The sequence below is a fragment of the Bos taurus genome, chromosome 20 (genome assembly GCF_002263795.3).
Source record: "Bos taurus isolate L1 Dominette 01449 registration number 42190680 breed Hereford chromosome 20, ARS-UCD2.0, whole genome shotgun sequence".
NCBI lineage: Eukaryota > Metazoa > Chordata > Mammalia > Artiodactyla > Bovidae > Bos > Bos taurus.
In genome coordinates this window covers 66552537-66566109 of record NC_037347.1, presented here as the reverse complement: position 1 = coordinate 66566109, position 13573 = coordinate 66552537, and the positions used below count along the sequence as shown (strand labels likewise).

The 13573-nt window shown below is 45.6% G+C and overlaps 1 protein-coding gene across 2 annotated transcripts in view; it reads left to right on the top strand.

The window, feature by feature from the left end:
• The window catches only part of SRD5A1 (steroid 5 alpha-reductase 1), a 37402-nt gene extending 32727 nt beyond the window's left edge, over window positions 1-4675 (top strand). For both annotated transcript variants that reach the window (XM_059878788.1, NM_001099137.1), the window contains 1 exon segment: window positions 2574-4675. In XM_059878788.1, the coding sequence (XP_059734771.1) occupies window positions 2574-2640 (67 nt within the window). In that variant the 3' untranslated portion in view covers window positions 2641-4675.
• Window positions 4676-13573: the final 8898 nt, after the last annotated feature.

The following is a 13573-nucleotide window of genomic DNA, read 5'->3' as shown; positions in this document are numbered from 1 at the left end:
GAAGCTGCAGCTCCAATATTTGGCCTCCTGAGGCAAAGAGCCAACTCTTTGGAAAAGACCCTGATACTAGGAAAGATTAAGGGCAAGAGTAAAGGGGGTGATTGAGAATGAGATGGTTGCATGGCATCACCGACTCAATGGATATGAGTTGAGCAGACGCCGGGAGGTAGTGAAGGCCAGGGAAGCCTGGTATGCTGCCATGCATGGGATCACAAAGAATCAGACACAACTGAGCGACTGAACAAGAAAACACATGTATAAAATGTGTATGTGTATATATGTGTGTGTGTGTGTGTATGCTGTACAGCATGAGTGATCTTAGTGGATCTCAATTCTCTGACCAGGGGTCAAACCCGTGCCCCCTGCAGCGGAAGCACAGAGTGTTAAGCATTGGACTACTGGAAGACTCCTTGTAAGCAGGGCTCCAGCCTCTGGGATCTGATGCCTGGTGATGTGAGGTGGCACTGATGGAATAATAAAAGAATAATAAAAGAAAATAAAGTACACAATGTATATAATGTGCTTGAAGCATCCTGAAACCATTCCCCTGACCTGGTCTTTGGACAAACCGTCTTCCACGAAACCAGCCTCTAGTGCCAAAAAGTTTGGTAACCTCTGCTTTGAAGTCTTTTCTTGAGGTGGATTTGAGGTCTCAGTGGTTGAACAAAGTAGAACAGCTTCCTGGGCCACACAGTGCTTGGAGCTGTCCCGAGGGCTATGCAGGTGAGGCTGTCCTTGTTGACTTTGGACTGCCGCTCGCCTTCACTCTTGCCCTTCCGAGGCCGCTGTCCCCATTCCCCGGGCAGGGTCAGGAGAGGGACTCACCTCCTGCCCTCCTGGCCTGGTGTCTGCCCTGCTGAGCCATGGGAGGCTCTTAGGAACCAGCTGGTTCGTGTCCTGGATCCCGAGCAGGATGTCTTAGTCCATTCAGGCTGCTGTAACAAACATGCCATAAACCAGGGCCTTATAAACAAGGGACATCTGTTTCTCCCAGTTCTAGAGGCAGCAAATCTGAGATCTGGATGCCACCAGCAGGGCCAGTTCTGGGGGAGGCCCTCGGCTGGGTCGCAGATGGTGCCTACTCGCTGTAAACTCATAAGGCGGGAAGAGGGAGGGGCTCTGGGGCCTCTTTAATCAGGGCACTGACTCCACTCTTGAGGCTCCACCCTCATCACCCCCCGAAGGCCTCACATCCTTATACGATCATCACCTTGGTCCTTAGGTTTTTAACATGACTCTGCAGGGTTCACATTCAAACTGTAGCACAGGCCAACATGAGTCAACACGTGGATGGTGCACGTACTCGGCTCCACTGCTGTGTGTAACCCCTCTTGTCTCCAGGCACATCGCTGATCTGGAAAAGTCCACGGTCACCATGGCCTCTAATCCTTCTTGTCTCAGACACCATCACTGATCTGGAAGTCCATGGTTGCTATGGTCTCCCAGGGGGCTCAAGTGGTAAACAGTCCACCTGCCAATGCAGGAGATGCAAGAGATGTGGATTTGATCCCTGGGTTGGGAAGATCCCTTAGAGAAGGAAATGGCAACCCACTCCAGTATTCCTGCCTGGGAAATCCCATGGACAGAGGAGCCTGGCGGGCTACAGTCCACAGAGGCACAAAGAGTCGGAGATGACTGAGCATGCACACACACACGTGTCAGGGGAGGGGATGCTTCATCCAAGAATCTAAAATCAACAGGGTTTTACTGACTCACTTTCTGGTTGTTGTCTTCATATATTTCTGCCATCTTTATAACAGGTATATTTCATATATTTCTGCCATCTCTGAAAATAATAGCTAATCATTTTCCATCATTGTTTTCAGTCTGTTTAACCTTCATTGTGCTCCAGGAAGCTCCCTTTTTCCCTCTATTTCTCCATTTTGTCCGATTGTTTTTTCATCTTTACTCCATCCACTTAGCTGCAACCCTTTCCACAATGAGTGAGTGTGCCTTGGTTGACTTCATTTATAGTCAAAACTGAAAATGCCTGTTTGAGTGCAGGGCCACATTATGAATGACCCCTGTTGCATATTCCTAGATTTGTTTGGAGAGTTGCCCGGCCCAGAGCTGTGTGCTCTTGCCACAGACCCTGGGCCCTAGTTCTCCTCCGAGGACTGGAGAAAATTCTCAGAGTCACCAAACCATAGTCAGGACACACCTGCTCGGTTCCCCTCCCCTCCCCCAGTCTGTCTGCTTCTATGGTCTGCTAAGGTAGCCCTCCAGTATCCTGATCCGTGTGTTTATCACATGCCTATAACTTTCCTTGCCAGTATAAAGGTGAATTATAGGTGTCACGTCTGCTCGAATCATGCTGTACCATCAGATGTGGATAGATATTCATGATACTGACAAAGTCAAGCTGTGTACCTGAGATGCCAGAATTTTTATTACTCTTTTTTGATTAGAGTCTGTTTCTTTATCAATGCTGTGTTCATTTCTACTGTTTTATTAGTACTTTTGAAAAGGTCAGGATCCCTTTATAAGGAGACTATTGTCCATTTTGTTAGCATCTGTCAAATGTTTTAGCGAGAAAAGTAACTTTTTTAACGTATTTTTTTGTCTTGTTTCAGGTGGTACCATGAGAAATTTGAAGATTATCCAAAATTCAGAAAAATCATGATTCCATTTTTGGTTTAAGTTTGTCGTCAGTGGAATTATCTTTGACTTGAAGCTTTTCAGTGATGTTTCTCTTGGGACCATGTAAATGAACTGATGTCTCTGTAATTTTTCTGGTACTTCACTGTTTTAAGATTTGCTCTAGGATTTTTTTCCCCTAGCAAATGTGTAAGCTGCCTAATAACAGTCTAATCAAACTGAAATCACAGGCTAAAGTATGACGCTGGCCACCAACCAGGTCAGGAATCTGAACTCCTCTGATTTGGGGTCTGCTTCCATGGAGTGGGGCTTGGTGGCTCAAATGGGAAAGAATCCGCCTGCAGTGCAGGAGACCTGGGTTCCGTCCGTGGGTGGGGAACATCCCCTGGCCAAGGGCATGGCAACCCACTCCAATATTCTTGGCTGGAGAATCCCATGGACAGAGGAGCCTGGAGGGCTACAGTCCATCGGGTCGCAGAGAGTCGGACGCGACTGAGCGACTGATACTTTCACTTTTCACTTTCACTTTCCATGAACTGAAACATTTCTGTAGCCCTTACACAACCTCTGCAGCATGAGTTTAAGGTCAAAGGTGACATCCGCCTCCCCCCACCAGAGGTATGTTCTATCTTCATGTCCCTCATCCCGCCAGATCAGACAGTTCTGGGTACCCACGGTGTACCCACAGCCTCTCACAATTGGGTGCTGGGCGGGCAGAGAAGTTGGGCCTGGAGAGGCCCAGTGGAGGCTGCTACCAAAGGCCTCTGGCACCTGCTCCAGCCTGGTCCACCAGGTGACCTCACTGGGAGGCAGGGGGCCAGGGGCATTCTTCAGGAACAAGCCGCTGTATCCCCCGCAGGAGGACTTCTGGTGTCCCTGGGCTGAGGGCATGAAGGTGCCCCAGCCAGCCCTCCCATCATGTCCTTCACCAGGCGCTGCTGGCCTGGGATGGCTTTCCTTCCTCCTTTGAGGGAGAACTAGAATTTTTTCAGGCACTTTTTTTTTTTTAAGTACTTTTCAAGATTGCACACCTGCAACTTGAAGCAGAATTTCTTATTCTCGATGCTCCTAACTCTACAGAGATCAATGGCAGTAATAACATTGACTAAGTATTGCCAGATATGTCAAAGGAGCCTCCCCTTTGGAAGGCTGTTGAGTCTCTGCCGCGAAAATGTAATGAACACGGTGAAGACCCCCTCCTCTCCTCTGTTGCTTCTGCATTTGCAGAGCTGGGAACTGGAACAGGGGTGAGTGGAAAGAGTTCCTGTTCGCTTATGATTGCTGACCATGCTGAGTGACGGGGGGACTCCAAGACGCACTATGTGGTGTCTTATGCATTCTTCAGCTGCCGCCTCCTGGCAGGGAGCACGCCCTCTGGCCCCTGCTCTCTGGGCCCCTGGGCACCCCCATCGGATCAGCCCCCCTCTCCCCTTCTCCTGGTTCACCTTCCCAAGCAGGGGCTCCCTCCGCATGAGTTTTCATGTAGAAACTGTATTCTTGGTATTAGCGGTTTGTTACAGTCTCTTAGGGTTTTCGAAAAGCTTTTCCTGATGTGGTTGTCCTTCATTTTAACTAAAACTGGAATGCTTTTGCAGGGAACTTTTATGATCAGATAAACTCTGTGCTTCATTTTAACTAAAACTGGAATGTTCCTGCAGGGAAACTTTATGATCAAATAAACTTTGAACCTTTTTCTGACTGAATAACAACTTGAAACTATGAAACAGTAAATACTTAGAGTGTCGTCTGGAAAACTCAGAAATCTGAGCAAGCCTTAACTGATTTGGGCCCTGGGTCCTGGAAGGCGTACCTGGCCAAGAAGAGGCTTGTCTGGGAGTCAGAGAGGCCCACTGGGGATTCTGCGTCTGTTGGTGCTCCTTTTTTGTGATCCAGAATTTGGAGTTCAGTGGGGATCTGACGCGCAGTCCCTGCCTCACTGGCACGCACTGTGTCTGACACAGGAAGAGATCTCAGTCTGCTTCGTCTGCCTGTCTTCCAATTGCTAGACACTAACGTAGCACGTTATGACAGTTCGTTATTGTGTTCAATATAAAAATAAAGGAGATTAATAAAATTACATTGAAGGCTCAGTCATTTTGTTACTCTTCTGTGTGGACAATTCTTCACACTAGAAGTTCAGACGGTAAACGTGAGTTTCAGCCCTGCAGTCTCCTTCCCACTCATATTAGCATTTCACGTGTGTGTGTGTGTGTTAGTCGCTCGGTCGTGTCCGACTCTTTGTGACACTATGGACTGTAGCCTGCCACGCTCCTCCGTCCATGGGATTCTCCAGGCAAGAATACTAGAGTGGGTTGCCATTTCCTTCTCCAGGGGATCTTCCCGACCCAGGAATCGAACTCCAGTCTCCTGCATTGCAGGCAGATTCTTGACAGTCTGAGCCACCAGTTAAGCCCTTACATTTCAGAGTGCCAAATATTTTTTGTCTCGTGATAGAGCTGTGTAACATTATTTATATAAATTTTATGCATTTCTGCTAGGGTTATTTTTAGATATTTTATTCTTTCTTGTGAATGAGACTATGTCCCCAAATACATTTTAGAACCAGGATGAATGAAAGGTATTCACAGTAATAAAGAATCCACCTGCTAATGCAGGAGACACAGGAGACTCAGCTTCAGTCCCTGGATCGGGAAGATGCTGTGGAGAAAGGAATGGCTACCCACTCCAGTATTCATGTCTAGAGAAGCTCATGGACTGAGGAGCCAGGCGAGCTATATAGTCTGTGGGGTCACAGAGAGTTGAACGTGACTGAGCATACACACCCACACACTGATGCTTCTGTATTTGTCACATCCAGCCATGCTTTTTAGTTTAGTTACTAAGTCATGCTGGACTCTTGGTGACCCCGTAAGATGGCAGCACTGCAAACTTCCCTGTCCTTCACTGTCTCCTGGTGTTTGCTCAATCTCATCCAACCATGCTGCTAAGAGTATTTTAAGAATTCCAGCTTTTTGTTGTCATTAATCTCAGGTTCTCCAGCTTCGCAACATACCATTCTCAGATACCTAGTTAGCTAGTTAGCTAGTTAGCTCTTGTTTTGCAGTATTTGAAGCTGTTGGTACTGGTGTTGTCTGCTGCTTATATTAGCAACAAATTCAAAAGGAGGATTAAATCATAGAGGTGATTGCTATGATTTTTGCATAATCTTAACAGGAACTCCTAACTCAGAATTATTATTTTGATCACTTTTATTTTCTTGTGTGGTTATTGTTCTGTTTTCTGCTTTAGCCATTGGGATCATGTCTTTGCTGTTTCTGTTCATTTTCTGTTTACTAAGATTTTCTTTTTTTTTAATATATTTATTTTATTGTATTTTTTAACTTTATAATATTGTATTGGTTTTGCCATACATCAACATGAATCCACCACGGGTGTACACGTGCTCCCCATCCTGAACCCCCCTCCCACCTGCCTCTCTGTACCATCCCTCTGGGTCGTCCCAGTGCACCAGCCCCAAGCATCCAGAATCGTGCATCGAACCTGGACTGGCGACTCATTTCATATACGATATACATGTTTCAATGCCATTCTCCCAAATCATCCCACCCTCTCCCTCTCCCACAGAGTCCAAAACACTGTTCCATACATCAGTGTCTCTTTTGCTGTCTCATACACAGGGTCATCGTTACCGTCTTTCTAAATTCCATATATATGCGTTAGTATACTGTATTGGTGTTTTTCTTTCTGGCTTACTTCACTCTGTATAACTCCAGTTAGATTTTCAAATTCACTTCGCACAGATGAGAAAGGAAGACAAGGATCTCCCAGCCGGTGTAGAGGAGATGACAGGCTAAGACTAGGTTCACGTGGACATTCTGATCTTGCAGCTCTTCACTGGTTGCTCTCAATGCTTATCTTTTTTTGTCTGTTTTACTCTAGCTTTTTATGTATTTATCTATTCTTGGTTGTGCTGTGTCTCTGGTTGCAGCATGCGGTCTTTCCTGAGCTTCAGTGCTCAGGCTTCTCATTACGGTGGCCTCTCTTGTTCGGGAGCACGGAGCTCCGGCCTCAGGAGCCGTGAGGCACGCGTGTGGAGTCTTCCCGGGCCAGGATCGAACCCAGTGGCCCCCACTTTGCAAGGCGGATTCTTCACCACTGGACTATCACAGAAGCCTTGATCTAAATGCTTTTAGAAAACCAGTCTTTTTGCTTGCAGTGGTGCTTTTTACTTTTCAACCGTTTGGGGGAATTTTATTTAAACTTTTTTTTTGTTCTTTTCCCATGTGTGGGTGTACTGGAGATTATTATCTGTGCAATTTCTCCTTTGAGGAATCTGAGTTTTCCTTTGTAGCCTCAAACCTTTTTTTATAAAATACAACATCATTTTAAACATTGGTGCCATTTGCTCTGTGGTTAATTCAGATACAGTATTTATACTGTTAGCATTCTCTGCAACCTTTTCTTCCAGATCACGTTTTCATTTTACTTCAAACAGTTCTTGCTTTGTGTTTTGATGCTGTTGTTTTTCATAGTTTTCCACTCTATAATCTGTACCTGCTATCAGTATAAGATAATCTACCTGCTTACTGCTTTTTGCCTTAATTCTGCTGCTGCTGCTGCTAAGTCGCTTCAGTCATGTCCGACTCTGTGCGACCCCATAGACGGCAGCCCACCAGGCTCCCCCATCCCTGGGATTCTCCAGGCAAGAACACTGGAGTGGGCTGCCATTTCCTTCTTCAATGCATGAAAGTAAACAGTGAAAGTGAAGTCACTCAGTCATGTCCGACTCTTCGTAACCCCATAGACTGCAGCCTACCAGGCTCCTCCATCCCTGGGATTTTCCAGGCAAGAGTACTGGAGTGGGTTGCCATTGCCTTCTCTGTGCCTTAACTCTGCTCTGATAAAAAGATGGCCACAAAGCTCTTTTTGTTGATAAGTTCATCTGGCATTTCTTTGCCTGTCTCCTCATTCCAAGTTTTAAAAATCTTTTGTTTCAGTTACCTTTACCAACCTAACAAATGGACTTTGCCACTTAAAGCTCAAATTCTTTTACTAACTGAAATGTTCTTTTACACTGAAATGTTCTTTTATCATAGTTTATGCTTTTATTGCTTGTTTGCAGCTTCTTTTGTTTACTTTCTATAGGGATCTGGAAAGGAGAGTTCTTTCTTTTTTTTTTAAAGCATCCTTAGGAATGGTTTGGGGCTTCCCTGGTGTCTCAGCAGGTAGAGAATCCACATGCATTGCAGGAAACACAGGAGATTCAGGTTCGATCCCTGGGTCAAGAAGATCCCCTGGAGGAGGAAATGGCAACCCACTCTGATATTCTTGCCTAGAAAGTTCCATGGACAAAGGAGCCTGGCGGGGTACAATCCAAAGGGTCACAGAGAGCTGGGCACGACTGAGCACTAAGCGTCCAAGGAATGGTTTTATATTTTTAGGAGTACACTTAGAAGTTCCCAGTTAAATATGATAAGCTGAACATATGCTTTTACTTCGCTCTGCCGCATTTTGACCCCCATTACAGTCCCTGTGAAGGAGTTTAAGGATTGGGGTTGGCCCCATCAGGAGAATGAGACTGAGTCATTGCAGCATATCCACAGCACGTGTGGGAGTGGAGACAGGTAGAATCGAGTAGAGGTGCTGTGATATGCACGCGTGCTCAGTCACTTCAGTCGTGTCTGACTCTTTGAGACCCCGTGGACGGTAACCCGCCAGGCTCCTCTGTCCATGGGGATTCTCCAGGCAAGAACACTGGAGTGGGTTGCCATGCCCACCTCCAAGGGATCTTTCTGACCTAGGGATCGAGACCACTTCTCCCACATCTCCTGCCTTGGCAGGTGTGTTCTTTACCACTTGTGCCACCTGGGGCTGTGATGGTGGTCATCCCTAAATGCCAGAGCTGATGGGAGGGTGGAGGGCCAACTGCATAGAACGGGTAACAGTGCCTGCTCCCCCCGCTCCTCGTAAAGAGGACGCAAAGCCCAGAAATCAGCTCTGTGCCATCCCCAGGGGAGAAGCATGGTGGGGGCAGGGCTGGGAGGCCTCTCCAGGGAGAGCGAGAGCAAATAGATGCTTGCATGCTAGGAAAAAAGGCCTCCACGTTTGAGTCTTCATGAACCATCGTATGTAGCGTGGTGGTTGTCACCTTCTGCCTCGGGCTGCGTGGGAACCTGCACGGGGTGGTATTGCCCGTTAGTGACAGCTCCTGCTCTGCTTTTCTGGTCCTTTTTTAAAGGTGTGAACTGATGACCAAGAATCACCAGATACTTAGAAAAGTCCCTGTCATGAAAAGCAAACAGCTCTGGAGAAAAACCTCATTGCAGAAACAAAAGGGAAATGTTTTTTATTTGGTTTTGTTTTTTTTTAATTGTGACATCTGGGCAACTCAGCGTGCATAGATGAGTGGACATGTGTGGGACGGTTATCGTGCACTGAAATGTGACTCAGCGCCGTGAAGGGGTGGGTGGCTGATGGAGGCTGACAAACCACATCTGATGGACGTTTTATATCCAGATATGTCAAGACCTCTCAAATCTCAATAATATTTTAAATATTTTTTAATGGGCAGAAGGTTCGAATGGCCACTTCCCCAAAGAATATGTACAAATGGCAAAACGCACATGCAAAGATGTTTACCCTCTTCCGTCACTAGGAAAACACCAGTCAAGCCGCAATGAGATACCACTACCCACCTCTTGGAATATCTGAAATTAAAAAGGATGACCAACCAAAGCTTGGCAAGCAGGCGGAGGCCCAGGAACCCTCACAAACTGCTAGTGGGAATGGGGGACGATCTAACCACCTTGGGAAGCACTGTGACAGCTTGTTAAAAAGTTAAACATATGCTTCATGCATGATTCAAACAGTTCACTCCTAGGCATTTACTCAAGAAATAAAAAAAATAAATAAATATCTATACAAAAACTTTTACATCAATGTTCACAGCAGTTTTATTTATAATACCAAAAACTAGAAACAATGCAATTGTCCACCAACAGATGAATGGTTTAGACATATTGTTGTGTGGCCATACAATGGAATACTACCCTGTACTAAAAAGGAATACAGTATGAATCTCCACAACAGCATGAATATATCTCAGAATCATTTTGCTTGCTGAAAGAAGCCAGTTAATGAGTGCCAACTTCAATGTGTGCAGATAGACATTTGCCTGGGAATGCAGGCAGGGGATGGAATCTTACAAAAGGGCATAAGGGAATCTTTGGGGTTGATTGTGTGAAGAGTCCACAGCTGGATGCATCAAATTATACACTCTAAGTATATGCAGTTCATTGTATGTCCCTTACATCTCAAGCTTAAAAAATATATTATTACACTCACAAGACAATATGTGAAAATGAAATTATTGGAGAACAGTGAATCTAGTAACTCAGAAAATGAGAATTTGATAGAAGAGGTAGAAGGTTACATCAAGGTTGTCCTAGAAAATATAACTGAAGACCAAGAACAGGGCAACACAGCACCATGTAGGAGGCCCCACATTTGATTGTACATTTGAAACTAGGGGAACTCGGACTAGACAGGAAGCCGGGGTTAGCTTTCTGGTGAAGGGAGGAAGCAAGGGGAAAACAACCACCAGAGAGTGATACGGAGTTTCAAGTTGAGAGGGAAACACAGAGCAGTGTATCTGTGGAGAACAGTGGGCAATAGAAGTATAAACACGGATTGGACACCCAGAAGTCCTTGACTGTGAGCAAGATGTCTGATCTTCAAAGACAAGAGAGACTGGAACTCAGCCGGGAATCGAGAAGACTTCAGTGTTCCAGAATGGGTACTTTTTCTTCTTTGTTTTAAACATCTAAAGCAAATACATCACATCTATTTTTCAAGTATTAATACTCATGCTGGGTGGCTATATTTTACTTTGTGGTTTTATGTGTTCTTTTATATTTTCGTTAAACAAGAAAAGAATACAGAAGTGGACAGGGGAGTCTGGATGGTGAGGAAAGTGAAGTCAAGATGCTGTGAAGAGGAAAGAAGGCGGGCAGTAATCGCTGCGTGTCTTGAGTCAGACCCCCAGTGCACAAGGAGACTCCCAGGACCATGGAGAGCTCCCCGCAGGCAGCTGTTCTGTTCCTAGACAGAGGGTCTCACACTTTCTTTTGTTGCCATCTTTGTTGGGGGATTAGAGGCAGCACACGTTGCTGAGAGCACTTTTGAGATTTGATGACAGTTCTTGCACACTGAATGAAGGAGTTTAATGGGTGGCAGACACTGTATCGATGTATCCCCAGGGAGAAAAACCAAGATGAGGTGACTCAGTACATCTCTCAAGCACTGAATTAGACAAGGGGGTTAAAAGGCACAGGCTTCCCAGGTGGCTCAGTGGTAAAGAATCTGCCAGCCAATGCAGGAAATGCAAGACGAGCAATTGATCCCAGGTGGGGAAGACGTCCTAGAGTAGAAAATGGCAACCCACCCCACAATTCTTGCCTGGGAAATCCCATGGATAGAGGAGCCTAGTGGGCTACAGTCCATGGGGCTGTAAAGAGTCAGGCATGACTCAGCAACTGAATACACACGTAAAAGGCACAGTACAGTTTTTAAAGTAATTTTATGTGTTTTTTATTTTGGGGTGCACTGGGTCTTTGATGCTTTGCATGGGCTTTCTCTAGTTGCAGCACGTGTGGGCTGCTGTTCCTCGTGGTGCTCAGGCTTCTCACTGTGGAGGCTTCTCTTGCTTCAGAGCACGGGCTCTAGGCACTAGGGCTTCAGGAGTTGCCGCACTTGGGCTCAGGAGTTGTGGCTCTCAGTCTATAAAGCAGGGGCTCAGTAGTTGGGGCACATGGGCTTAGCTGTTCTGCAGCATGTGGAATCTTCCCGGACCAGGGATCGAACCCATGTCTCCTGTATTGGCAGGTGGATTGCTATCCACTGTGCCACCAGGGAAGTCCCACAATGCAGTTTTAACCCCAGCAGATCTGGGGTCTCGTGTGAACCCCATACCGCAGGTCTGGTGCAGAAGGAAAATACAAGGCAATGTTTGCGTTATGAGAAATGAAGAAGAACAGAGGGCCCTCAATCTGCTCAGAGAATATAGCATTTTTTTTTTACAATTCAGGGAGAAATAGTCTGGGCCGAGCCCATACCCATAGAGGCCAGAGGAATGAAGGGCAAAGAAGCTTCTGGGACCAAATTTAGTCCAAAGTTGGTGGAAATAAAGTGAGAAAGAGGGAGTAGGGAGGGGCTAGGATAACACAGGAGAGGAGCATATGAAGAGGACACCATGCACCAGCCAAAGGACAAAAGTCCCGTCGTTCAGGGCCCACCGGAGGTGTCTGAGTGGGAAAGGGACCACGTTGGACCTGGGGGCTGCCGTGGTTTCTCCATCGCAGTAAGCCGGATGCAGAGGAGATGGCAGGAGCCGGAGATGGCTGGGCAGTCAGGAGGAGAGGAGAGGAGGATCTGCCCCAGACAAATGTGGAGGTGGGGATGAGTATGATGAACATCGACGAGTGGAAGATGAAAGGCTGGTGGTTTTGAATTTTCTTTATTTAATTTTTCTTTGGCCATGGCTCACAGCTTGAGAAATCTTAGTGCCCTGACCAGGGATGGAACCCAAGTCCCTGCACACTGAGTCCTGACCACTGGATGGCGAGGAAAGTCCCATGAAAGGCTGCATTTTAAAGGAAACCACAAATATACCCCCACACATGTGATAGAAAGGCTCTAGTTAAAATCTGACCATGCCAAGTGTCAGGAAGGACTTGAAGCAACTCAGAGTCACACACACCTGACCGGTGGGAATAGAAACTGTCAAGACCACGTTAGAGGAAAAGCAATTTCCTTCCTTTCTTTTTTCTCTTTCTCTCTCTCCTCACCCTACCCCTTTTTTCATTTCTTCCTTTCGTTCTTATGTTGCTTTTCTATTTCCCTTCCATTTTTTCCCCCTCTTCTTTTTGGATTGTCAAATATTTAATGTTAACTAAAGACCAAACATCTCACTTTTTTTAAGATTTTTTTTAGCTTTGGCTGTGCTGAGTCTTTGTCCTGCGTGTGGGCTTTCTCTAGTTAAGGTGTGCAGGCTTCCCACTGCGGCCGCTTCTCTTCTTGGGAAGCACGAGCTCCAGAGTCCAGGCTCAGTGGCTGTGGCACATGGGCTTAGCTGCTCCTTGGCATGTGGGACCTTCCTAGACCAGGGATCAAACCCATGTGCCCTGCAGTGCAGGGTGAATTCTTAACCACTGGACCACCAGAGAAGCCCAGTCTTATGTTTTAATCACTATTTGGTAATGAACAGCAAGCCCTGTTGGCCCACCACATACCATCTATCTAAATATAAAAAAAACCTTGTAACATACCCTTAGTCTCAATTCTGAGTTTGAAAGTTAAGCTGAATTTTAGGAAATGTTGATTATAAACAGTAATTGAACTTCTTAAATTTTTTCCTTGTTCTTTGTGAAGACCATTCACAGTGCAAATTTAGTAAACACACACTTGCACATTTTAGAAGTTATGTTCCTAATACTTACCTTGCCTAAAAGACTTAAAATTAGTGAAGGCTTTCCTTCATTGTCAAAGCTCAGAAGTCTTCATCCCATGGCATGCTGAATTAAAAACGTGATACTAAAGGACTTGGAAATCATTTATCACACACTACAACCATAATACCATAAGAGACTCCAGTCCAAGTTGGCAGGCAAAACATAATTTAAATTTAAGGTCCTGTATTTAAAGAGAAAATACATTTTCAATTTGGATAAATAACAACAATTCCATTTTCAAAGGCTCGACACCACCACAGGGGACAGAATGTTCATGCAAGCACCATTATTCACAGTGTCCTGTTCTTTCTAGAGATTTGAGGCCAGTCAAGTAGTAAATAAGAATGAATATTTTTCTCTGTGAGATTCAGAAGTTGTAACTTATTTATCTCCCTCCATTAAATAGTGCTCCATTTTCTTCTAATCATTTAAAACTGGGACTGCTCAATGTGGAGCTCCTCCAAGTACAATGCAAACTGGTTTGACCAGACAGAAGCAGACATTTA